The 25,893-nt window shown below is 40.0% G+C and overlaps 1 protein-coding gene across 1 annotated transcript in view; it reads right to left on the bottom strand.

The window, feature by feature from the left end:
* Positions 1 to 25,893, bottom strand: part of NUP205 (nucleoporin 205) — a 56,635-nt gene that overhangs the window by 1,024 nt on the left and 29,718 nt on the right. The window contains exons 21-42 of the mRNA XM_054988396.1: positions 23,565 to 23,729; positions 21,429 to 21,553; positions 21,103 to 21,217; positions 20,634 to 20,783; positions 19,784 to 19,858; positions 18,283 to 18,440; positions 17,516 to 17,596; positions 16,611 to 16,802; positions 14,947 to 15,217; positions 14,447 to 14,545; positions 13,615 to 13,763; positions 11,952 to 12,143; positions 11,040 to 11,161; positions 9,535 to 9,673; positions 9,243 to 9,369; positions 7,453 to 7,529; positions 6,217 to 6,345; positions 5,931 to 6,057; positions 4,790 to 4,956; positions 2,441 to 2,564; positions 1,328 to 1,456; positions 77 to 150 (exon numbers count right to left, since the gene is read on the bottom strand). Coding sequence (XP_054844371.1) covers positions 77 to 150; positions 1,328 to 1,456; positions 2,441 to 2,564; positions 4,790 to 4,956; positions 5,931 to 6,057; positions 6,217 to 6,345; positions 7,453 to 7,529; positions 9,243 to 9,369; positions 9,535 to 9,673; positions 11,040 to 11,161; positions 11,952 to 12,143; positions 13,615 to 13,763; positions 14,447 to 14,545; positions 14,947 to 15,217; positions 16,611 to 16,802; positions 17,516 to 17,596; positions 18,283 to 18,440; positions 19,784 to 19,858; positions 20,634 to 20,783; positions 21,103 to 21,217; positions 21,429 to 21,553; positions 23,565 to 23,729 — 2,987 coding nt within the window. The remainder of the gene's footprint in view (positions 1 to 76; positions 151 to 1,327; positions 1,457 to 2,440; positions 2,565 to 4,789; positions 4,957 to 5,930; positions 6,058 to 6,216; positions 6,346 to 7,452; positions 7,530 to 9,242; positions 9,370 to 9,534; positions 9,674 to 11,039; positions 11,162 to 11,951; positions 12,144 to 13,614; positions 13,764 to 14,446; positions 14,546 to 14,946; positions 15,218 to 16,610; positions 16,803 to 17,515; positions 17,597 to 18,282; positions 18,441 to 19,783; positions 19,859 to 20,633; positions 20,784 to 21,102; positions 21,218 to 21,428; positions 21,554 to 23,564; positions 23,730 to 25,893) is intronic.

Here is a 25,893-nt window from a genome sequence, read left to right as displayed (position 1 = left end):
ATATATAACAACAGATAACTTTTGCATTGTGAAGTTAACATCACTGAGATGCTATTTCTAACTTAAGGGATCTTACCTGATCGATATCATGTTGGCTCACTCTACTCAACCCACTTCTAAAATCCAAGTTAGGATCAGAACTGAAAGAATCTTGGAAATAAAAGTGAAAGCAATTTTTATATTCAAGATAAGCTTTCAAAAAGATAACATTAAGTAACTTAGGATATCAGAAATAACAGTGCTGTATCAATAACTACTCCTCCATAGACACACTTTTTATTCTCTTCCCAATTCTACTCTTCTGCCAAAACTGAACTGTGGAATAGTTTAACAACAACAACAACATTTGATTAATATACCGCCCTTCAGGACAACTTAACACCAACTCAGAGTGGGTTACAAAATATGTTATTATTATCCCCACAACAATCACCCTGTGAGGTGGGTGGAGCTGAGAGAGCTTCAAGAGCTATGACTGACCCAAGGTCACCCAGGCGACTTCAAGTGAAAGAGTGGGGAATCAAACCCGCGCTTTTAACCACTACACCAAACTTATCATCCTTTTAAGCTAGCAAAGCCACTGTCCCAGTTAATAGCAACCCATACAGGGAGACTAGAAGTAGAGAGAAGGAATTTGCTTAACTCAAGCAAAACCCTTTTGAATCAGCACCACCCAGGCTCTAGCACCTTTATCTTGGTGGAACCATGACCTGTCCATGTAGATGAAGCAGATGGGATCATAACCATAAACTAACTGTGAGCAGCAAGGAAATACATTCTGGGGCTGAATAGGACAGGGCAGGACGTTGGCAACATATATGAAAGAGAAGCTCTCTCTTTTAGACTGAGGAATGGGATCCAGAGTCCCTACAACAGCTGCTAGATGAATCCTTCAACTCTGGCCCTCTTTAGCCTGTTGTAGTCTCTCTTTCCCTATTCCCCTTTAACAATCCTAGTTCCTGAGGCTTGTAAACCCTACTGCTTCTGTCACTCCTAAAGGGGAGGTATCAGCCCAGAACTTTACAATATTGAAGATCCATCCAACCAATACAAGTTATTTTTACTTCTTCTACAGTGCTGCGGTGCTGCACTATCTGCAGGGCCGTTAAACCACAAAATGGTTTATGCCAATAAAAAGTTTATGATATGTTAAACCACAAAATGCTTAAATTGAGTAAAGTTATGTTTTGACCAAGGAAAATATATTATTACAATACAATTAAAAGCAGAATAAAAACCACCCAGTGTTCTTAAATGTGGTGTATTTAAAATGTGTGTTAAGCTTAGTTCTTAACACAAGAATGGCATGGAGTTTCAGAAACATTACCTTGTATTCTTCTGCTCTTAAATGGAATCCTGGAGGCTAAAAGAGAATCTTGGGAATCTGTCGGGGTACAGTACAGCAAATAGTGTTCCAGGTGCCGCCAAAGGATAAACAGGCACATTTCTATAATATCTGTAAACTTCTAGTAAAGGAGAAGGTGCACAGTACCTCTATGAAGGCGTACCTCTCTCTTTAGAAAAGGGTGATGGAGGTGAAAAAATATCATAGTATATACTGAATGCTTCAATGGAATTACTAGCAAATAAAATTCTATACATGCACATGCAAGAGTTCCTCTGCTACTAGCCAAATTTATCATTGTTCCAGATTACTTAGGCAACAATCCTCAAGCACTTGCACAAACAGAAGTACAATTCATAGTAGGTGGTTTTTCATGTTTATGCCATCTTATGTTGGCAATTATGCAAGTGAAAATAGTTAAGAATGCATGTTAACGTCAAAGCCTGATGAAGCATTTGTTGTGTTGTTACTTTGGTAGGTCTTAATAAACTAGCTTTTGCTATAGCTGCTCAACAAAAAGTTAGAAAAAATAAAAATGCTAATGACCAAAACACTGACAATAACCTAGCAGTTTTGCATTAAATATTGTGCAATACACTTCATTTTTAAAAAGTACACTTCTCTTGCACTCACGGCCCTCAAAGAACTGAAATTGTCTTTTTTCCTAGGAATTCTAGCACATTTAGATATGAAACCTTCACATTAGTAACAGAGGGATATTAAATTTTTGACATTCCTCATGATTCATACCCAAAATCTGATTTATTTGAAGAGCTGTATTGCTGAGCAGCTGATCACTGATAATACAGCCTTGAGATAATCTCTCTCTCATTATCATCTACATATATGAATAATTTGTCTGCAAACAACACAAATTGTTCAGATAAACGATTAGCATTTCCCAGAAAATTCAGCAACAATTAAAGAAGCGTTTAAGGTAGTGAGGGCAGGGGAAGAAGGCCATCTTCTGAAGGCTGATGAGGTAGATTTAATTATCAAGTTCTCAAGTTCTTTGTGCTCTAGTATTTCAATTACACATTTATAAATTTTCTTCAATGCAATTGTTAAAAACTCATCATGACCCTCAAAGGATACAGCAACACAGCGAAAGTAACTTGGCTCGATTGTTTATTAGCTTCACCAAGCGTCGTCTTGCCACAACGTATTTTTGGGCAGTCGAAATTTTGTCCACTCCAGCAAGCAAAACAGACTGGCAGAGCTACAGGAGTAAGAAAATAGATGCAAATAGTGGTAGCTTAATAGCTGTAAAGTGTAAGAGCAACAAGGCTGCACTTACCTGTAACTGTTGTTCATCGAGTGTTCTGCTGTGCAGGCACATACGAGAACTGTGCATGTGCAGGCCAGCTGTGGATGTTCTAAAGCTCCCAAAGGTGCGAGACGCTCGCCTAGCCTTTTCACACACTTATCTCCCCAGTGCAGCTATAAAAGGTGAGACGAGCGGCTCCCTCCCTCAGTTCTTTAAGCCAGCAGTGTAGAAGGACTGTTAACAGAAAGAGCACACAGTGGGGGAAAAAGGGAGGCATGCTTGCTTGCACAGAAGACCACTCGATGAATAACAGTTACAAGTAAGTGCATCCCTGTTTTCATCATCATGTCTTTTGTGCAGTCCCATGTGGGAGATTAGCAAGTTCACGCCCACCAGGAGGTGGGCGTGAAGCTCTTTAATGGAAGAGACTCTTGAGAACAGCTTTGCCCACAGCTGCGTCCCTTCTGGAGTATGTCAATGGCATAATGTTTGATGAATGCAGATGGCTTAGGCCAGGTAGCCGCCTTACACAAATCTACTAGAGGAATGCCCAAGATGAAAGCTGAGTAGGTGGATATAGCCTTTGTAGAGTGCACTTTTTTGTGCAATGGGCATGGTTGTTTATACAATGTTAATGAGCCAAACTATGCAATTTGAAATTGTCCAACACTTTTTGGACCCTTTAAACAGGACAAAGAGATTATGGTCCTTTCGGAAAGGAGCTGTCCTATCCAACTAGAAGCAGAAAGCCCATTTAGCATCAAGGGTGTGCAAAAGTCTCACTGTGTCAATCATAGGAGTAGGGAAAAACACCAATAAGACAATGTCCTGGTTTAAGTTAAAACCAGAGACTACCTTTGGCAAAAAGGGGAGGCTTGGATGGAGGACCACCTTATCTGCAAACATCTTAATGAAGGGAGGGTCATGCCTCAGGACTTGCAATTCATTCACCCTCCTAGCCAAGGCTATAGCCATCAAAAAGGCTGTTTTAGCTGTCAGAAACTGAAGGGAGCAGGTAGCTAGGGGCTCAAAAGCGAGCATCAAGGAGAGACTCCATTGGGGAACCGGCCTGGATGCCGGAGAATATAGGTTTGCTCAGACTCCGAGGAAGGATGTGCCCTGTGTCTGGGGAAAGAGAGATTTCCCATTTATGTCATCATGGTAGGCTGAAATGGCCACCAGGTGGACCTTAATGGAAGAATTAGCCAAACCTTGGTCCTTTAACTGGACCAAGTAGTGTAACACAGAGGGCAATAAGTCAGAAACAGGGTTCAGACTGTTGTCTTTAGCCCAAAGAGAAAATCTTTGCCATTTGGCTAGGTATGATTTCCTGGTGGATGGTTTCCGGGCCTCCAACAGGACCTTCTGCACTGGGGAGGAGAGTTTCAGTCCAAGGGGGAAATGAACCAGGGTGTCAATTTCAGAGCGCCCAGGCCGTGGTGGAGAACCGCATCATTTTGGTTCCACAACGTGAACACTTCTTGAAGAAAGCCTTCGACGCCATGGAGCCAAAGGCTCGAACTTGCATCTACCTGTGGATGGAAGAACATGTTCTTCTTCAACAGCGGCTGAAGAAGAACTGAGGGAGGGAGCGTATTATAGCCACACCTGGGGGGAAAATAACTCGAAAAGGCTAGGCGAGCATATCATGCCTTTAGGAGCTTTAGAACGTCCGCAGCTGGTCTGCACATGTGCAGTTCCATTATGCAACTGCACAGAACACACAATGATGAACTTGCAGATTCCTTTAACTCCCCCCAAACATACATATACATAAATAAAGCCTGGCATACTGTGCTAGAACAGGCTACAACATTTAATGTACAATTCTGGATAGTCGATGTTGTTTGTTTGATAGAAACATTTTGCATTTCTGTTCAGAGAAACCATCTCATTTTGTATGCTAAAGTAAAAGCATCTTGATATCTCTAGTCTTAGAATGTACATCTCAGAGTGGCCCTTATAAGAATCAGTAGATACATGCCATTTAAAAAACCCAACTGGAACTTTTTCTGAACTGTAACATAAAATTGCAGGTACCAGTTTTCATTTCCTTCATCAACTTCATTACATCTCAACAGCACAAGGGGGGAAAAAACATACAAGGCCATTACAATAAATATGAAGTAAGCCTAGCTCCGTACTGAAGATACGCAAGAAGAGCCAAAGTGAGTTACCTCTTTTATTTCATCTGGTGGTAGCTGCTCCACATTTTGCAACTTGTTAACACTCTGACGATGGCTATCATAGTAACTGAAGAAGTCGTTAGCACTCTGTTTTAATAGGTAAACAATTATACCCAGGCCAGGCAGATGCCAATACTGGATCACTGGAGTTTGTGTATCTAAAGCAGATTACAATCCACATTAAAAAAATCTTTCCACATTCCACAGAAACTCAAGCTTAATTGTATTTGACTTGTCCATACTTTAACGTAAGTGGTAATAATAGTATACTAGTAGGATAATCCTAAACAGAGTCACACCTTTCTAAATCCATTGAAGTAAATGGGCTTAAAAGGGTGCAACTCTGCTTAGGTCTGCTCTGTAGATAACTGAATCTCTTAAGCAGTCATGACTTTTAATTCTATTTGATTCTAGAATCAGTGCCAGCTTCTGTTTCTGGGCAACTAAACGTATTTAACAACCTTCTTTACCACTTTAAATGGAAGACTTTCTATGGTTTAATCATCGTATCACACCTGGAGATTTAGCATTATATTTCAACACAAACTCACTCTGTTAAGAGAAATTATAAACGTCTATGTCTCCAAAGAGAAACTGTGCTACCATGTTTTATTTTGCAATACCTTGCTTGTGTGAGACACATCACAAATAAAGCTGTGTCCTGCATAAAAATGTACCTGTTCAGGATGAGGGGTTTGACATAAGAATAGATCATTTCACTTGCCAACTACCATTTCAGTTGCGTAACCTGGCATTCCTCCGTACAGAGTGTTCTTAAAAGCCTATCAAAAAGCTTATTCATCTGTTCGCATGAATGCTTAACTTCACACTTGGAAGGAACCAACATTATTAAGGAAGTAATGAGCCCTTTGAAGGACAGCTCCAAAAAGAGTTGCCAAACACATAAAATATATTCTTTTCACACACAAAAGACATATTAGTTTTAACACTTCTGACTTCACTACTAATCCTTCATCTATCAGACCTAAAGCAGCTATTTACAACATGACACAAATATTTTTCAGAACATCTCCATATATGAGAAAACATGCAAGGGCTTGTTAACTACTTTGCCAATATTTTCAACCCAGCTTCCAGAATATACCCCTCACTCTTAAAACCACAAACCCACCTTGTCGAGGTCCATCTCGATTGGCAGACTCAGAAAGGCTGGGAGTGAACAGGCAAACAGTGTGCTCAAATGCAGGGGCACGTTGTACCATAAGTGACTGGCAGTATTCCATCACATTGGCACAAATCTAAAGGGGAAGAAACCATGTGGGTTAACAGCAATCAAAGACAACTTGTGGAATATGTCACTTCAGTTGTAACTGTTAGAATAACAAGAGAGCGAAGAAAGGGGTATTTTACTATTTTGGAATAAGGACCCTTGCTCGTGTCACAAAGCAAGATCTCACCTGTTGCATGGCTAGCTCCATTTCATCCCTCTTATTCACTCTGTCTCCTTCCACATGATCATCTTGCAACTTAAACTGACGAAGTCTATCTGAGCCACCAAACCGTGTTAGAAGGCCCAAGCACTGGCGCTGGAGGCAAAGGAAACAAATTGGTGATTGTTTTGCTTGTCAATTGCACTTTCTCAGTTATTGCTGATAATTTATTTAAGGAGACAGTGTGCCTTCTTAAGATGTAGCAGGATACTTCTAATTACTGCCATGATAATGTTCTCAAATTCTTGACTCCCCCATTTAAATCAATGATGCCTACTTCAAAAAAGAACTTAAGCATTTTGTTGCCAAAAGATACCATGCTGCATTTTATGGAAGTCACAACAGTCCACACTTTTGGCTGTGACTCTTGAAATTTGTGCCCTCTATGCATACTGAGGCTTCCCAATTTTCTTCCACGGAGACATTCTACATGTATTATGAGGAATCACATTTGAACAAAGCATTTCCATTCACAGAAAATTAACAGAAAACCCCCTATGAGGATGGTTAACAACATCATGCCCTATGAGTAGCAAATATGTCATATATTTTACTTTCCAGTAATCCCATTACATACAAGCACATGCTATATTCTGAACATCATACAGACTGTCACCATTAAAAACTTACATTACACTTCATTATCTTTCTATGATACCACTGTGTTTATTTTCTAAGATTTACCTCAAATCTTAATTTACAGCTATATTTTTTTTAAAAGGTGAAGGTAGTCCCCTGTGCAAGCACCGAGTAATTACTGACCCAGGGGGGGATGACACATCACGTTTTCTTGGCAGACTTTTGTTATGGGGTGATTTGCCATTGCCTTCCCCAGTCCTCTACACTTTACCCCCAGGAACTCATTTTACCAATCTCGGAAGGATGGAAGGCTGAGTCAACCTTGAGCTGGTTACCTGAACCCAGCTTCCACCAGGATCAAGCTCAGGTCATGAGCAGAGCTTGGGCTGCAGTACTGCAGCTTACCACTCTGCACCACAGGGCTCTTTCGACAGCTATATTAGTGTGTCAGATTTATTTTTTGTGCTGCTGACAGCTGCAGTCCTAGTGGATGAAAAATGCATTTTAAAATACTTCACAAAATACCTCTCCATCAGATCATAATAAAAATATATGATTAGGGCAAAAAGGTTTCATTCAAACTATTCAACAGAAAACAAGTGCTGTAATTATAGTACTGATTACCTGAAACCGTCCTATATGTCCTTGTAATTCAACCTGCATCCCTTCATTAATATCAATGTCCAAGTCACCCAACACACCTAATGAAATAATACAATATGAAACAGCAGGCTCACCATCACTAATTAAGCAAATAATTCATATGTATGTTGAGACCAGATCATATTGCAAACTAACTAACTTTGCTTTATTTGAATTCAAAAACATTAAATCATGATCATGGTCTATTTAAATCAAAGATTAATCTAACAGAAGTTACTCTGATATGTTTAAATGTTGACAAATTTATTTAGAAGATTTCTATGCTACTTCTCCAGGAGAACTGCTTAAGGTGGCTAGAGAAAGAACAGCTTGCATTCTGCAAATATAAATACTTGCCAATTGAAATTCCCCCCCTCCAATCTACTTCAAGTCGATGAAGAGAAATGTCTTATTTGTGCATTAAACAAATAAGGGAAGTTCACATAGTAAAACATTTCCTTCTACCTGTGCTTTTGCTTTCCCTGTTTGGAGTAACTGCTATAATTAAACAGATTGATATGTTCCATGTTTCAAGGAAGAATGTTCAATATTCAGTTTATTCAATATGCTGGAATTAGGGATACTATCTAACTTCACATCCATACTGCTTTGACCCCAAAATCCCAAGTTTAATCTTGTTTCTCCCTTGTACAAATCAAACCTGTGAGTCTTTTTGCACTGTTTTCAGTTTCAAACTGAATTCCCCACATCAAATATACATACTCTTCAATGTTATTACGTATCAATAAATCAGCATTATACATTATATTTTCCATAACTAAACATATATTGAAGTTGTAGCATAGTAGCTAAGTAGTTGGGCTGCAAATCAGCACTCTCCTGGTTCGACTCCCACTACTGCCATGAACTCTGCGCAGGTGGCCTTGGGTAAGCCACTCCCCTCAATCCCAGCTGTATTGTGGGGATAGTAACAACACCAACTTTGTTCAGCACTCTGTCTGCGGCACTAATTGCCCAGCAGAGCGGTATATAACTACATTATTATTATTATTAGTATTAGTAGTATTAGTATAATTACTATTATTGAATGTATAATTGCATATAATTGTGAAAAAGAAACAAATATCAATACCCGCAACAGAAATGAATGGACCAAAACCCTTCCAATGGAAAAATACAAAAAACATAAAAGAAACAAAAAAGGGACATATTTGTCCATCCCTAGAAATGGACCAGATTTCAGCCTTCTATCTCTTAGGAAGCACCTTGGTAATTCTGCCATTTCCCTCACAAAAATTTAATACACAATCAGCTAAACAGAGTTACAAAAATACAGCAATGAACATATTAAAAGCAACAGATGCATAATCAATATGGGGTTTAAAGCATAGGTTAAACAGGATGGATTTCACTCAACATATAAAAGATGCTAATATGTAGGGTCAGGAGAACTTGACTAAAGAGGGAGTTTCACAACAGGGGTTTCATTGCAGAAGTCTCTACTCTCTCCAGATACAACCCCCACCCCACCACGTGCTGAAGGTACAGTTACTAGCAGAATGACTCTAATAAAGGTATTAACTGATTAGCAGGTTCCTAGGGGAGAGCACAACTCTAATGAGCTTCAAGGATAGGTTTCTTTATAGGATTACACAAACTTGTGTACCACAAGGAGCTTTTATGTCCTCTACCTTCTATGCAAGTGAAAGTTTAATAAGCTTTTATAGACCAGTAAAAGATATCTTACTGTTATGCATATAACGGCATGCTTATGAACAAAATAGTAAGAGAAGCTGTCAAACACGTCTTACCAGGCAGAGCAGCTTTGCTGATTATCCCCGTCAGTAAGGCCAGTTCTTGAAATGATCCTGCACTAACTTCCTGACACCGCAAAATTGCTTGGATAGTATCTGAATGGGATATTAAAAACTGCAAAACCTGCACCAAAGAAAAAGTAGAACACAGTGAATTAAGTTTAAAAGTCAGTTTAGAATTTTATAGCAACATATCAGGTTAGAGGGCATGAAATAATAATAACAAAAAAGAAAATAGCAGCTCGCCATGGAAAGCAGCATCAACAGAAGTTCCTGCCTGCTGACTTACCTGTCCTGCAGCCTGCACATGCTGAGTCACACTAGATGTGAGGATGACCTGGCACAGCTGGAGAGCCGGCAAAAGAATCTGGCGATAACGCTCTACCGGGGCAGGAATGAAAACTGGAGATTCTCTCATTCCAAACATTCTGAGGGAGGAAAGGAAACAAATCAAATGGAGAAAAGAGTTGATTGGTAGCTTAAGTGAAACATGGAAACATCTTCCATATAAACTTAAGAAGTAGCCCTAAAACTAAGTCAAGTGACTGATTCAGCTAGACTGATATTATCCCCTCCAACTGGCATCATCTCATTTTAGCAGTCTCGCTGTCCTTTCACTAGAGATGCTGGGGACCGAACCTCAAGCATGTAAGACCCTGAGCTCTGCTCAATATCCCACCCTCCTTTTTAATCGACTTCATTGTTCCTTGGAATAGCTGAGTGGGTTATGCAGTTCTCTCAGTGATCTCACTACAAGGTTCCAACCAGAGCGACACTGAGCTTCAATTGGGTGCTCATCAGTCAAGTGCCTCAACGGTTTAACTTATTAAGAGAAAGGAGGAAAGCAGTGCAAGTATTGAGTTAAGAACACCGCTGACTAGGGGGAAAAGAATCAAAATTTTACACATCATGATTCTCTCTTAAATATTTCTGCATCTCTGCAAAGATCTATTGCGAGAAGCACAAATACAAGACAATTGTTTTAACCAATGATTTTAGCATTCACTGAGCTTTCATGCAAATTTAATGTCTTAAGAGTTAAATAAATGAAACTGTACTGTATGCTGTTCCCACTCAGTTTTGAAAGGTTCCTGATTTTGTGGCAAGGAAGTAATAGATCTCCAAGCAGTAATGTGTGCATTTCAACATCTGCTAAATTCATCTAGCAGAATCTGTATTCTTTCATAACAAATATTAAATTTCTTTAAATGATATTTTAGCAAAAGGTATCTTCACTCTGGCACAGCAGCGCTGCTATTTACTCAGGTTTACTGAGATGGGATTTATCCTGGCAGAATAACTAATTCAACTGATGAATAAAAATCTGTATTTGCATTTTCCCCACCCTTTCTCCAAGGAGCTCAGGGAAAGTATACACAGCTTACCTCTATGCTATTTTATCCTCATAACAACCCTATGAGGAGTTAGATAGACTAAGACAGCCCGTCCCATGGTTACCCGGTGAGTGACCTTTGTGGCAGAGAGGAGACTTTAACCCAATCCAGCATTCTAGCTACCTCTCTTAATTAAATATTATAAATCTTAAGTATTTTAAATCAAGAGCAGGAAGGGTCTCAACATTCAGAAATACTATACTATACTATATGCTACTTTCAAAAATTAAGGCACTTCTATACTGTCTCTCATAAAAGTTTCATGGTAGCATAAAAGTTCTGTGGTAGCATAAAAGAAAATTAAATCACAACTCACAAATACATTAGGATGCATTTTTCATATTTACTAACTTACAGCTTTGAATATCACTCTAAGGCCAAGTTGTATGGAAAAACTTACCCCTGCTGATCTGTTTCAGGTCGCATGTCGTACACCCGACACTGTGCAAGCCTTACAGTCACTCCGGATCTTAGTAACTCCAGTGCTCCCTGCTGTATTTTAGCCACTTTGGTCAGGAATGCCTGGAGTACATTACAAAAGGTAAAATGAGCCAAAGCAGGTCATACAGCAAGAACCAGTTTTTACAGATGTTATAGTCCTAAACTATTTTCTCTCTCTCAGTGAGCTATTACATTAAAATACATCAGAAATTAAAACAAAAGACAAAAATTAAAATTTGTGTTATGCACAAGTTAACACTTTAAAATGTGTACACTAAGAATATTTGATCTATTGCTGAAAATAGCACATACTGAGTGTGGAAAAGGGCAGGGAAAGCTCATGAACTTTAATACAAAACCTCTCAAAGTCATGAAGCGCAGAACACAAAATGCAATACCTAGGTAGAATTGGCTCAAACAGCTGCTAGGATTAATGGAAAGCATTTGCAGTAGGCCAGTGACATTTCTGGCTTTTCTTTGAACAAGCTACCCTGTGCCATACTGCAGGCTGCATTAGAATCATCTCTCAGTTTCAAAGGCAGCTTTCTAAGAGGCATGGGAGGCAGCCAATACAGAAAAAACTCAAAGGCCACATTTTAGCTCATAGAGCTAGATTCTTGGTTCTTTATACCCTGGATAGTATGTTTAGAATAGTTAACTTGTAGTTAGTATTACTGCTCCTTTACGAAATAAACTGTTGCTGCAGAGTATAGAGGGAGCTCAAAGAAAGAAAAGAAAGGACAACTCCATTTAGTTAGCATTTGTCACAGAAACACTGATCTCCACTGCATAAAGTTTCTTCAATAATCTGGTTCAAAGAATAACTCAGGCAGCATTTTAAAATAAATCATGAACTATTCTCGAGTTTTACCATTTTTGACTCATAGGTGTACAGTGCTTTCAGGAGAGGGGGCTGGGGTGTGAGCAAGCTTTGTAGCTTAAGGTCATCGTCTGCTAGGCTGTCCACAAGCACTTTCAGATAGCCACTGTTGGAGAGATACACCAGCCATTGTTGCTGCTTATCCACAGAGACAATGCGATCAAGTAAGGCCAGAGCTAGCATCTGAAAAAGAGAGAGACTGATTCAATTCTTCAACAAGGGTGCAAAGATTTTCTATTCTCTACCTAGAATGAATCTGTTCATATATGTTTAATCATCTTCAACCAATTTAATAGAAAATTTCCACCTAGGTGACCCACCATCTGAAAAATCTGGTATTGTACACTTGCTAAGAAAGCGCTAAATAGTAAAACTTTAGAGTGTTTTATATTTGTAAAGTGATTACAAATATTATTGGGGGGAGGGGTCAGAAAAATGGCTGCCCATTTTCAGTTCTGCTGGGCTGCTACTGTGCTAATTTCCAACTGCATACAATGCTGGAGGCATCACTACCTCACTAACCTGTCTGATTTAAAAACTCTTCATTAAAGCAAAATCTTTTTAGAGAGGAGTGGTCTTGGAGGTTGTTCTACATCTCTTGATTATCCCTTTTAAAAGAGCTTTTTCACCTAGTGAACCAACATTAAAAAAAAAAATTCAGAGCACACCAAACACAAAAAACCTTGCATACACATTAAACTAAAGAACCAACTAGACAGAATGAGGAACACTGCCTAGGTCCCACCCCTCCTCTACACTCATACCTCAATTTAGCTTACCTGTCCCTAGGATCGCCAATTCCAGGCTAGGAAATTCCTGGAGAGGGAGGGGGGCCTAAGGAGGACGGCATTTGCAGAGGGGAGGAGCCTTAGCAAGGTATAATGTCATAGAGCCCACCCCCTCCAAAGCCGCCATTTTCTCCAAGGGAACTGTTTTTTGTCATCTGGAGATACGCTGATATTCTGGTAATGAAATTTATGACCTCAAGAGGAATACTAGACATTATAAAGGGGAAACCAAACATTTGCGTGCTGTTCTTGGGGCTGAAAGATATGTTGCGTAGTGAAGTTGCATTATATCTACTGAAGTCAGTATTGTCTACTCTGAGTGGCAGCAGCTCTCCAGGATCTCACAATCTTATCCTTTTAAACTGGAGATGTCAGGTACTGAAACTGGGACCTTCTGCATGCCAAAAGAGATGCTCTACCACTGAGCTGCGGCCTCTCCTCAATATGTAATCTAACTTGGCCCTCCATGGTATTCAATATTATCTTTATGTCATCACAAATTGAAAAAACTACACTGATTTTATGGACTGCCTAAAAGCAAAGCGCGGAGAAAAATGTACAGCGATTTCCAGGCTCTTTCCTGCACTATATTCTTTTCTATAATATTGTTTATAATGTTTATTTCTGTAAAATCAACAGGCAGGTTCACATGCTGAAAAGCTACATAAATGGAAGACAAGCAATCCATTTATTCATTCAGTAAGGCAAAATTATTTTTCCCAAAGTAAGAAATGAATGGTATAAACAGTAATTTCCCACATGTATTTGAAAACCTAACACACTGCTACCTTCCTAATATCCACCATACATAAAATTCCAAGTTCCCAGCTGGCCTCTTAAAATAGAAGAGAAATAATGTAATTTACCCGCCCTATTTCATGACCATCACAGGCATCTCGACAAACCACCTCCATTAGGGCAGAACCATAACTTTCAATAATAGCCATATTTTCTCGCTGCAATTTACTGAAAGCATCTTCAGGAGCAGTTAGACGCTCCCACATAGTCTTCTTGGCTACAATGTAAAGAAAAAACAAAATTAAAGAGAAAAGGGAGTATCAGAACAATCTTACAACTAGTCAAAGATACAGTTACTATGTCTTAAAAGTTGCATAGAACTAAACATTGCAAATGGACATTTTTACATTAAAAAAATCTTCCACTAAAGGGAAATATTTTAGCTAAAATCTTCAAGTGTGTACTTCTATCTCTTGCCAAAGAGCTTTACTTTAGAATAAAGTTTCAGAAAGCTCTTTAAAAGAACGTGGAACGAAAACATTTCTGAAAATACACTTAATAGAAGAGCACAAGATATCTTCAGTAGAAACATGCCCACATAACAATTTTATTCATGCTTGTGGTCCTTACAATCTGAAAGAACACAAATGAAACAAAAGGCTGGATTAGGGAAGGGAAACCACAGACCAACCAACCACCTGTGTATAATGGGTATGGAACAGAAGGGGCTCAAAGAAGCCTAGAAACAGGAAAGACCAAAAAGGGATGTGTGTGGTTACAGGAGTGTTACTTCTGATGTAGAAAGGGCGATAGAGAAGGGCTGTGAACTGCAGTCATAGTACGGTACAATAGAGTGCTGAGATTAAACACTTATCAAAACACTTAATACTCTGGAGTCAATCACTGCAGGTTCATCTTCACTTGAAGTTCTCCTTTCCCCATAACCCAGTTACATTCTACCTGCTTCCAGAGTATCCGGTTCATCTGGTCTCTGAGCAATCTGTAAATAGTAGAGCAGTGCTCCATACAGGTGCGTTCTCACTCGCTGGAACCCGCCACCTACTCAGATGGAACAAGGGTATTTCTAGTGAGACATGTCAGCAGACTTGCATTTTTTCAGTAACCCCACCCCGCAAACATTCCCATATTTATCTTCACAACACCAGCTTTTGAAATGCAAAACCAAACCTGTTTATACATAATCTGTAGCTAACTTCACTGAACTTCTTCGGTGCTATTAAAAAACCTATTTTAACTGAGCAAAGGTGTTCTGAATAAGGCACAGCCATAATCTCCTAGCTCTGGCAGTACAAATCATGAACACTTTGCTTCTTTTAGGATTATACTTTGTCTACCATATACTGACATAATGAGGATTATTAAGGAAGTGCAACCTTGCATTTGTTTGTGTAGCATCTTTTCCCCAAAAAGGTAACATTAGTTCATGCTTTTAACATTACCTGTTTTCAAAATAAAATCCAGAATTTTTTTCAGTATGATATGGAGAGAAGAATCTCCAATAGAAGCAAATCCCACAGCCATGCCTTCAGAACCAAGGGATGATGTGAAAGAACCATCCAGCATCAAGACAAAGTGAGAGTGTCCGGGTATAGGGTCAGCCAGTAGATGCTTTTGCTCTGTTCGCACAGATTGGCTCAGGTGGGCAGTTAGAGTGAACACAGCTCCTGCCACAACAGGCATTAATTCCTGAGCTGCATCATCATCCAGGATCTTATAGAAAAGGAAGAAAGAGTTAACTCTTTTAAGACATGCAAGACATACATATACCCAGCCAGTTTCTATAACTTTCTAATGCAATCTCCTATAAGTGGAAGTTAGATTTTAAAAAATATTAACATAACCAGTTTTCAGAGCATGAGATGAGTGTGGCACAGTTGCAATGAGTTCTTTTTTGGTATCTGCCATTCTATAATATGGCCCTAAAAGTACAGTGAAGTCAAGCAACACAGCTCAGTCACCTGAAAGTTCCCTCATGGAAAAGCTATTTGATGCAGGGGTGTGCACAAAAAAAGTTCAGTACATCTGAATTTTTGTACAGAATCAGGGGGAAAAAATCAGAATTTCTCAAGTTTCAAAATGATTCTCTAATTCATTTGGGGTATTTCCGAAAAATTCGGCCATTGTTTTTTCAATGGGAAAATCACTCTGGGAGATATCTGGCAGGCTGGAGGGGTCATTTTTCAACCAAATTTCACCAAATTTGGAGAGAACCTACTCCTGACTATCCTCTAAAGATTCCCTCAAGTTTCATGAATATTGGACCCCAGCGGCCAATTTTATGAGCCTCCAAAAAGGTTCCCCCGACCCACTCACCATTATTCCTTATGGGGAAAATATTTGGGAACAATCTGGGGGCTGGGGGTGGCATTTGTTCTGCAAACTCCACCAGATTTTCAGGGGACATACTTCTGACTGCCCCCCCAAAGTTTCAGGAGGATTGGACCCTGGAGACCAGTTCAATGAGCCCCAGGTGCTCCTAGCAATTCTAGTGTTTCCTATGGGGAAAAAGTCAAAGCTGACTCCCATTGCAGAAACACCCTTGGGACAAGGCTATCATGGCCAAGGCATACTCCCAAATGCAAGCTGAGTTCATCCCAGAGAAAGACCAATAGAACCAAACTGAAGCACAGGAATGGAATCCCCCCCAGAACCAAAGTGAAGCAAGGGGACCAGCACATTAGAGAATCACATCCATTCCACCCAAACCAAACTGAAGTAAGGGACACTGTTGCAACTTAGCCCAACAGAAGCAAACTGAAGCAAGGGAATGCCTTGTGCTTGTGGCTCGGTACTGCTTGGTTCTGTTCTGTGATGTTCCCCCAGTGGCTGAACCCAGTGCCTGGCTGCTGTGAATGACACTGGTTCTGTTGGGCTGAACTGCACACACCTAATTTGATGCAGTGTTAGAATGTATGTAAGTGGCAAGATTACTGTAGGCTATTTTTGCTGGTGAGTTTGCAACTTAGTGCAAACCAATACATATTTCATATTTTGATTACTTACAAAACACAAAAATTAGTTACTAAAAACAATCCCATACAAATGGAAGTTTCCTATATATCCATATCCAATGAAAAACATGAACGTATTTCAAGGGGCTTACCTTGTCGTGTACATCTTGTAAGAGGTCACGGATAATGAGCTGCCTTTCTTCAGGCTGAATGAGGTCCTGTGGGCAAGCAGTCAGTATGATTTCCACCAGCTGTCTCCAAGACTCCAATGCATGCCGCTTTGCATAGAGACACTGAAGAAGCTTATTCCGTTCCACAACATACTGAAGAATTGTATTGATTTCCTGGCCATCCAATAAAAGTAACATTCATTACAGAAAAACTGTGGCTAAAAGGCTACATTTTTAAAAACAGGTAAAGTCACAAAATACATATAAAAAAGTTACTGGGGAAGTTATTTTGTTCCTATATCCTTAACAGAGTATTTGCGAACTTTTAAAATTTAGTTTAACAGAACTGTTTTCTCCCCTCAGCTCACCATGAACCTTTTAAACACATTCAAGGGTCAAAGGTAGTTTGAGGATTGTGTCTAGAAGTTCCATAAAAGGAAAACTGTCATCCTCGGAGTCATGTGTGTTATTTTTCCATGTATGTTTCTTTTACATTTCTTGTGCTAACTACCAAACTATTTTTGTAGGTTTTATGAGGACAACAGATGAGAGAAATTTTCTAAAAGAAATTGTGTCCCTTTGCACACTTCTGGATTGCAATTTTGGAATTTTCAAAGTTACTATTCCCAAGAACAAATTTCCCATCTTATTAGAAAATCAGGACTGTACAGTACAAATACTGTTTCACCCATGAGATCTATAAAATTAAGCCAAAAAGCTCAAGTAAGCCAAGTAATTCTCAACATAGTTCAAAAAGACGAAATACTGGCAAAATTTAACTGTAAGTATGTATCAACTGAGCAATCAAAACTTCTCAGGAATGTTACTGCAAAAAAGTCAATTAAGCCATGCACCTGTTTTCAACATCAAGTTGTATTTGGACTTACCTCCATGAGCAAAGGTCTCTGTCCAAGGGCTGCCATTCCTTGCAAGGCATTAACTTCAGCAATCAGGACTTTGTGAACATGCTAGAATTGAAGAAAGGAAACAAAAAGCATGTCATATGTTTTAGTATTTTCTTAAGGGTAGAGGTGCTGGTGGTCATAATAATCACTATGTTAACAGTTTTTCTTAGTTTAAGTTTAAGTTTAAGTTTTTCTTAGTTTCTGGATTCTTTTCGGTTTCACATTACTCATTTCCTAATCTCTTTTATTTGCATCTCAACTCAACCCAAAAGCTTCTCTTAAATAAACCAGTAGAAATCACTATACAGTTTAATATCAGTTTCCCCCCACCTTCAGACAATAAAGTTGAAGGAACAACAGTATTTACTTACATTAGGTACAGCACCTAACACAACAGGTATGAGCCTGAAGTGGACCTTATCACACCAACAGGCATACAAGCAAACACAAACAGAAATAATTCCCAAGCAGTTTAACTTTTGATTGAAAGTACAGATTTAAGGAGCTAGTGATGCATATACTAGTTAGTGCTGCATCCTTAGAATTAGCGATGCATATACTAGTTAGTGCTGCATCCTTAGAATTACCTAGTAAACGTGAAAGATATATTCCAACGACATGTAAGCACTTTGAAACTTTACTGATTTCAACGTGAGAGTTAATGCTTAAGTTCCATTAAAATAAATTGGACTGAACTTCAGCTGGCTCATTATTAAAACTACATCTCTACACATGCCACAGCATCTCACCTTGACATTGCAGATGACTGGCCCACGAGCACTCTTGTTCTCACAGTTGGCAATGACCTGCTCAATTTGAGCCCGGTCAAAAAAATCCAGCTGCAAAGGTTCTGGGATCTCCTGGCTAAAGTCAATTGAGTCCAGGATGCTCAAGATCTTCCTGCGAACTGAGGAGGAAAGAAGAAGTCTATTCAGAAATACCAAGTCACAGAGATCAGAATTCAGCTGCGCTCTGAAAGTAAATAGGTTCTATGTGTAAGAGCCTTCTATTTAAAATTATTCTGAACTTTGTTCACAGTGATTTTCTTCATTTTTACCAATTTTATGGATATATATAATTAATTTTCATAACATACAATAGGAAAAATATCTTGCTATCATTAATATCCAAATTTAGTTTATTTGGATTCATTTTCTTCAATAAATTTGTTAACTTAACATGGTAAACAAGTCGTTAAAGTGATCTATCTACTCCTTTTCTTCTGGTGCTGATACTTTTTTTCCATGCCTAGCAAAATCTAGATGAGCAACTGTAATTACATTTAATACGAAGTCTTCAAATTTATTTGGTACTTCTTCAACATAATTTAGCAGATAACATTGTAGAATCAAAGACAGCTTAAACTTTGTACCTGCTGAAAGTGATTTGATTTCTATTTGCCAGTATTTAACATCTCTACCACATACGGAGAACGTTAGTGTTCACAGTCCCACAATACCAACATATCTCATTAGTTGATCTACATATTTTAGCTAATTAACTAAGTGATAAATGCCACTGAACAGCCATTTTTATTATGTTTTCTTATGCTAAATAAAAATTCCATACTGAATTTCTCACATTCTAGCTCTTTAGACTATTTTTTTCTGTATATTTTAACAGGTGAACTACGTAATTCAATTACTAAATAATGTTAGATAATTTTCTTTCCCCTTCTAGTTTTTTAAAGGTTGCCATCTTTTGTAACATTACGACTCATCTGGGCATTTGAAAGAGACTTTAATTTTCTTGATTTGTGCATATAAAAGGTCAAAACATTCAAATATGGAAGGTTAAATGAGGAAATGACTATTAGCAGGAACACATTGGCACGAGCTATGCACAATGAACTGATAAAAACTAGTAAGAGCTATGCACAATGAACTGATAAAAATGATTTAGGTTCTATAAAAAGCAGCCTAGAAAACTGACATGGATTTGCTAGAAGAAAAAAACAGCTCGATAACTTTCATATGAGCATGTTGATTTCTGTATACGGGGCAAATAATAGCATTCTGGGGCACAGAGACATAAATGCAGTTAGCTTACAGTTATGCTGATCAGCTGTAACTGGTATTTTGCCATCATTTCACAAAACTAGTCCCCAACTTCTGAAATTTCTTATTTCCTGATTGCTATAAACAATAGCAAAGGCAGCACGTGGACCACAGTCCACGTTGCAATGGTTCTTCTGGGAAATCTTCCCAATCATTATTAGAATCTGAGTAAATCAGCCTCTCTAAGCCTTACCTTTGGAAGCTGTGTCAAAGTGAAGAAACCCACTGACAGACCGGCTTTCATCTTCTGTCCCTCCTTCACCATCAGCTAAGATAAGAGGATTGATGAAAACAGGTATGTAGCGGCACAAGACAAAAAGCACCTTTTACAAATTTGCGCAATTTAGGACAAATATCGCTGTCTAGATAAAAAATACATTGGGATGCCTCAATACTGCATCACTAGCACTGATCAACTTTCAGCTGGCTAATAACACGATACAACATGCCACATGATAATGAGACTCTGTCATGCATGACTGGTATCACATCCTGCCCTTTCCCCCAGTGATTATGAAGCAGCAGTCAGTCTTTTCTCCTATCAGAAAGCCACATTTTTCATCAGTATCTACCAATCTGTAATTAGTCTAGACTCTGGAGTGATTTTCTATGTGCCCAGTAGAAAACAGAAGCTGTACCTTGAAAATTCAAATTAATAAGCAAATAGAAGTAAGACATCTCTAGTTTTATCCTGGAGAGGTTACAGTACTACAACTCTGACCAGTGACACAATAGTTGAGCGTAACCTCTACATTTAGAGTACTGAACCCAAGCTACAAATAGAGGCTCATCTCAAATGTCCACATTGGCCAGAGCAGTTGGGGCACAATGAGCCAAGAGAGGATAAAGCATATTTTTCTCCATTTCATGTCACATCCTGCATCCCACATCATTAATGTGGCAATGTTAAGTTCAACACAGTATCAGAAAGACTGTCAAATTTAAGGTAAGAGTCATAAGAAATGGATATGAAAGTGATAAGAGATTCAAATAAGCAACTGAGTCTTAGACTCTCATCTCTACTCGTCACAAATCCCATTTACCTAAGTAAGATTTTACTGGTATGTCATCCAGGAGGAGGTGCAAGAGTCTGTGTGTGTGAGAACGCTGACGATTCAGGGATGTTACACGCAATTCTATAGATGCAGTTTTCATTAGCCATGACATCTGATTCAAGGCTGGAATCTCACGTTCTGAAAAGAGAAAACAGAGGAAGAATGGCACAGCTCAGCAAAATAAAACTTCTCGGTCCAACTCATGCTACACTTGTGCTACAGTTATTGCTTGAAAATACAAGCACACGGGCATTGTTCAACATAAAAATTGTTTATGCTAATATCACAAGAAAGGAACAATTTGATGTCTCCCTGGCCACATTAAGACATGCAGAATTCTTCCAAAAAACATCTTCCTTTCCCTGTAAGCCCACAAATTGTGTTTATTGCTTTTCAAGCAACTAATTAGATCCAGATAAAAAATGTTAGATGTGTGAGATTGTATTTTTAATCTTACCTTTGACAGAAAATGGTAAATGTTGTAACTGAGAGAATAAGAAATCCTGGCTGGTCCTTAAATATCTCATGGTTGGGCCCGACGTGTCTGAGCAGGCACACAACTGATAGATCACCTGTTTATCCCAAAAGAATTCAGGTATCAGTTTACTTTTATTGCCCTACAAGGAATACTAGGTAAGAGGGAAATACTAGCCAGTGTATATGTGATTAAGTTCTGTATTCGAGCTTCATTCAAAATTAAACAAATCACATGACACACAAACTCTTCTGAAAAAGCTTGTTGCTGTTATACCAAGAAATTGGAAGAGGAGATGTTTTGTATACCTGATAACACAGCTCTGCCAGATGAGGAGATTCTTGAACTGCTGTGGGACCAGATCTGGTTTTAGTACCATTTTCCAGTATGTTCAATATTGCATGAAGACAAGTACGAGGGCAACCTAAAACACCTGAAAATGTAAGGTTTATTCTTGGATGAATAAGCAGCAATATGAGTCTTCAAAAGAACTGAATAGGGGTGTGTGCTTCGGGTCTCCGATTTGGAAAAAATGTGCGAATCGGACCTGATCTGTAAAGATTCGGGTTTTCTGAATTGGGGCCAGCGTGCTGGTCCCAATTCGGAACAGCCGAATCAAAGCTTCCCAAAGCAATTCAGGTTGCTTCAGAAAGCTTCAGGGCCCTTTAAACTTCAGCTGGCCCACGGGTCAGCTGAAGTTTAAAGGGCCTTCTGGGCATGCTGGAGGGGGGGGGAGTTTAAAGGGAAAAACGCTTCTATCCTTTAAGCTCTCCCCCCACCCCTCCCAGCTGGCTTGAAAAGGGGAGAGTTTAAAGGGCAGAAGGCTCCCACGCCGTTTGCAAATGGCACATGGAGCCTTCTACTCTTTAAGCTCTTCCCCCCTCCCTCCAGCCGGCTGGAAAGGTGGAGAGCTTAAAGGGTAGAAGACTCTCCGCGCCGTTTGCAAAAAGGCACGTGGAACCTTCTACCCTTTAAGCCCCCCCTCCCTCCAGCCATCAGCGAATGAGGTGGAGGAGGCCCTTCCTGCCCCTCAAATGGCCACCACAGCGGCCATTTGAGGGGCAGGAAGGGCTTTTTCAGCCTCCTCTGCTACTGTGTGGGCCCACAGGGCGGTGGAGAAGGCCAGAGCCACTGCTGCTGGGCTGCGGCCTCCCCCGCTGCAGCAGCACAGCCAAAATAAGTGGGGGGGCTGGGGGTGGTGGGCTCGGGGTTGTGGGGTTTGGGGTGCTTAAAGGGCTTGCAAGCGGCAGGAAAGGGGCTCTTTAAACTATCAGCTGTCAGGTGGCGGGGGGGAACCCCTTCTGCTGCCTGCCAGCTGATAGTTTAAAGGGACCTTTAAAGGGCCAAGTAAGTGGGTTGAAGAGGACCCGGGGGGAAGTGGGAGGGTGAGGGGGTGGGTGGGGGTTCTGGCAGAAAACCCAGCCCCCTGAATCACTTTGGAATGCTCCAAATCTTCACGGAGCATTCTGAAGAGATTCAAATATCTGAATCCAAAGCAGCTTGCTGCTTCGGGTTTTGGGTATTTCGAAATGTTTTTCCTGCTTCGGGTAAACCCTGCTTCGGGTGATACCACACACCCCTTCGCTACTTGGTAGAGCACAGAGGGAGCTGAAGCGCAGGCAACCATTGTACCACCAGATATTTGCCCAGAGATGAAGATTTTCGAAACGGGAATTTGATAAAGTTGCTCTGCATCACCATCCCGTCGGCAAATGGCTCAAAAGCATTAGAACCCCTCTTCTTGGAACTGGTGTTTGTCTATACAGGAGGTCACAGTTCTGCGCTCCTCATGCTCTAGCGATGGACTCTGTTTACAAAATTAGTTCATGAAAATTACAAACTGTATTGGATGACTTTGTATTGTGTGGCTTGCGGATATTTGTAAAATTTGAATATTTATTCTGTATTTATTAGCACATTATTTATTAACACTATTGCACTCTGGCACTTTAATATATATAAAAAGTGTAAATTATTGCCTTGAGCATTTATTGCTTTTCCCAGTCTGTACATTGTTCTAGTCAGTTGGTACCAGTGAACTCCCGTTGTTTTGTTTCGGGTAAACCCAAAGCAGGAAACCCAAATATTTTCAGAGTGCACACCCTTAGAACCGAGTATTTCTTTCAGCATACTCAGCTTGAAAAGAGTTTCCCAATATCATATTTATTTGTTGTTGTTTTTCATACAGTTGCTTGTGATAACATATTTATCATATGCATCTGAGGAAAAGAACAGTGGCACATGAAAACTCATTCTAGAATAAAAGTTGTTGGTCTTTAAAGTGCAACAGGTCTTCTGTTTTATTAACATTTTATTATACTATACTCATGTCATTGCTTACCTCCCAACAGGACTCAGAGCAGCTACTAACAGTTTCATTTTTTTCAAGTGATTTACAAAGGTGACATTCACCACCCAACTGCACCCTCCCTTCAGTCATGTACCTGGATCCTGCAAGTTTGTGGTGCTGACAGGCTTCTTCAGCTCATAGCCCAGAAGATATAGTGCAAGATTGGGTGGGCTGCACTCCAGAGAGGTGATGAGAAGGTTCAAGATGTTGATTCTTGTTTCATGGAAGATCTGGGCTCGCTTTCTTTCAGGTTCAAGTTCTTTGAATCAAAAATACCATCCATGAAAAAAAATCAAAATTACCATTTCATAAACCATTCAAGGTTGTTAATATGTTTATAAGTGGCCGTATGCCTAGTCATCTGTAGTGAGTAAAATCATATTCTAGCAGCTTGATAGAAAAGCTTTTGTAAAACTGGAATTCAATCAACATGCATATCTTTAGTCTATGTAAACAGGAGTCTTGTAGCACTATAAAAGCTAAAATAATTTTATTTGAGCATTAAATGAGTATATCCTCACTACATAAGCTTTTTAGGTAAGGATATGAAAAAACAAATGGCACAGTAAAGGGGTCATGAAATGTAGGAAGTAGGGATGTGCAATTCAGGGTCAGTATTCAGTAAAAATTGCCGAATTTTATCTGAGTCAGAAAAATTCACTATTACCGAGCTTAAATCTGTATTCCCAAATAAATTCTGTAATACCAAACTCAAGCTTACCGAATTGATTCGGTAAAATTCAGTAAAGATTGGGAAGAGCAGCTGTGGTGTTCCTTGCTGTTGCTTTGCTAAGAAAGAACAGAAAAGAAACACTGCTTCCTGCTTTTTTTAAGCAGATGGGAGGGGGAAGTGAGACAGAGGCAAAAGAGAGGAGGAAAGAGAAAGAGGGGTGGTCAATCCTTGAGGCAGCTCTCCTTCTCTGGCCAACAGAATTCTCAAGAAGAAGAGTGCCTATTTTAAACAGCAGGAGAATGAGTGACACTGCCCGTGTCGTGGGTCATTCAGGCACAACCAGCACTGACTAAGCAGACAGCTCGGGGGAAGAGGACGAAATAACCACACCAGGGCTCTACCCACCTTCACAGCTATGAGCAACCCACCGTCAGTCAGCAGTGGCCCATCTGTCTCAGCCAAGAAAACACCAACTAGTTCCCCAAGACCCACCTCACCTCCACTAGAGTACAGGTGGAAGAGGGTTCAATGCAAATTACCGGAGAGGAGGAGAAGTGCATGATTAGCAACTCAAAGGCTCACGGAGCCGATTGAGGGTGCAGGGAGCACACTCACTGGTCAGATGCAGCTCAGCAGCAAAACATGCATCTTGGCGATAAAAGATGGAGGAAGGGGGAGCAACCAGTTGTGGAAGCCACGAGTCGAATCACCCTCAACCCCATCACCACTGAACCTGACTCTGCCTAGCCCCTGTGATCTTGTACTGCCTTGGTCTACAACCTCGTACTGCTTTGGACTGTGACTGCATCCTGCTGCCATATGAGTGGATTCCTGGCTGCCACTGCCTGCGCTGAGACCTTCTGCACCAAGGACTTCTGCTGGTGCCGAGTTTGAGAGTCGTAGACTCACCGGGTTTTTTCTCTCTTTGAGGGGGGAAGGGAAAAGTTTTTTTACTTTGCATTTTAAAAACCTGGGGTTTTTGCTGTGTGTGGAGCATGCTTCAGTTGGGCATTTGTATACAGGGAGATCTGGCTTTCGAAATTACATTTACAGTTCATTTTATTTCGTGTGCTTCTGGAGGGGGTTTTATCCTAGGTTCTGGTTTTTTTGTTGACATAGAAGTTGGTTTGGCATTCAATTGTTCGTGTTTTTTCTTCGAGGGGGTGTTTGTTGGGGTGCTTGGTCTATCTGTTTCTGCAGTAGAAGTCAGCTTGGAGTTTTTTTCCCACAATAGGAACAAATGGAGTGGCTGGAGGCACCTTGTTCAAGGGCCCACAGAATTAGACCTCAGTGTCCACTATCCCTAAAACTTGGGGCATCTTTAGAGGACAGTCCGGAGTAGGTCCACTGAAAATTTGGTGGATTTTGCTTGCAAAATGCCACCCCCAGCCCCCTGGATAGCCCCTATAATTTTCCCCATAGGGAATAATGGAGACAGAGGTAACTGGGGGCTTCTTCTTTTGGGGGGGTCATAAAATGGCCCCCTAAAGTTCAATCTTCATGAAACTTGGAGGGTTGTTAGAGGACAGTTAGCAATAGGTCCCCTGAAAATCTGGTGAAATTTGGTGAAAAATTACCCCCCGAACCACCAGATAGCCCCGAATTGAGTTTCCCATAGGAAACACTGGCCAAATTGTACTGAATTTGGTTTTTATTATCAAATCAAACTGGAGAATGAATTTGGTATTCAGAGGGTAACACATTTTTTAATTTGGTATTACCGAACCAAATCAACCCATTTTTTTTCTGT

The sequence above is a fragment of the Eublepharis macularius genome, chromosome 9 (assembly GCF_028583425.1).
Source record: "Eublepharis macularius isolate TG4126 chromosome 9, MPM_Emac_v1.0, whole genome shotgun sequence".
Taxonomy (NCBI): Eukaryota; Metazoa; Chordata; class Lepidosauria; order Squamata; family Eublepharidae; genus Eublepharis; species Eublepharis macularius.
The sequence above is the reverse complement of the archived record's forward strand: the minus strand, read 5'-3'. Positions and strand labels throughout refer to the sequence as shown.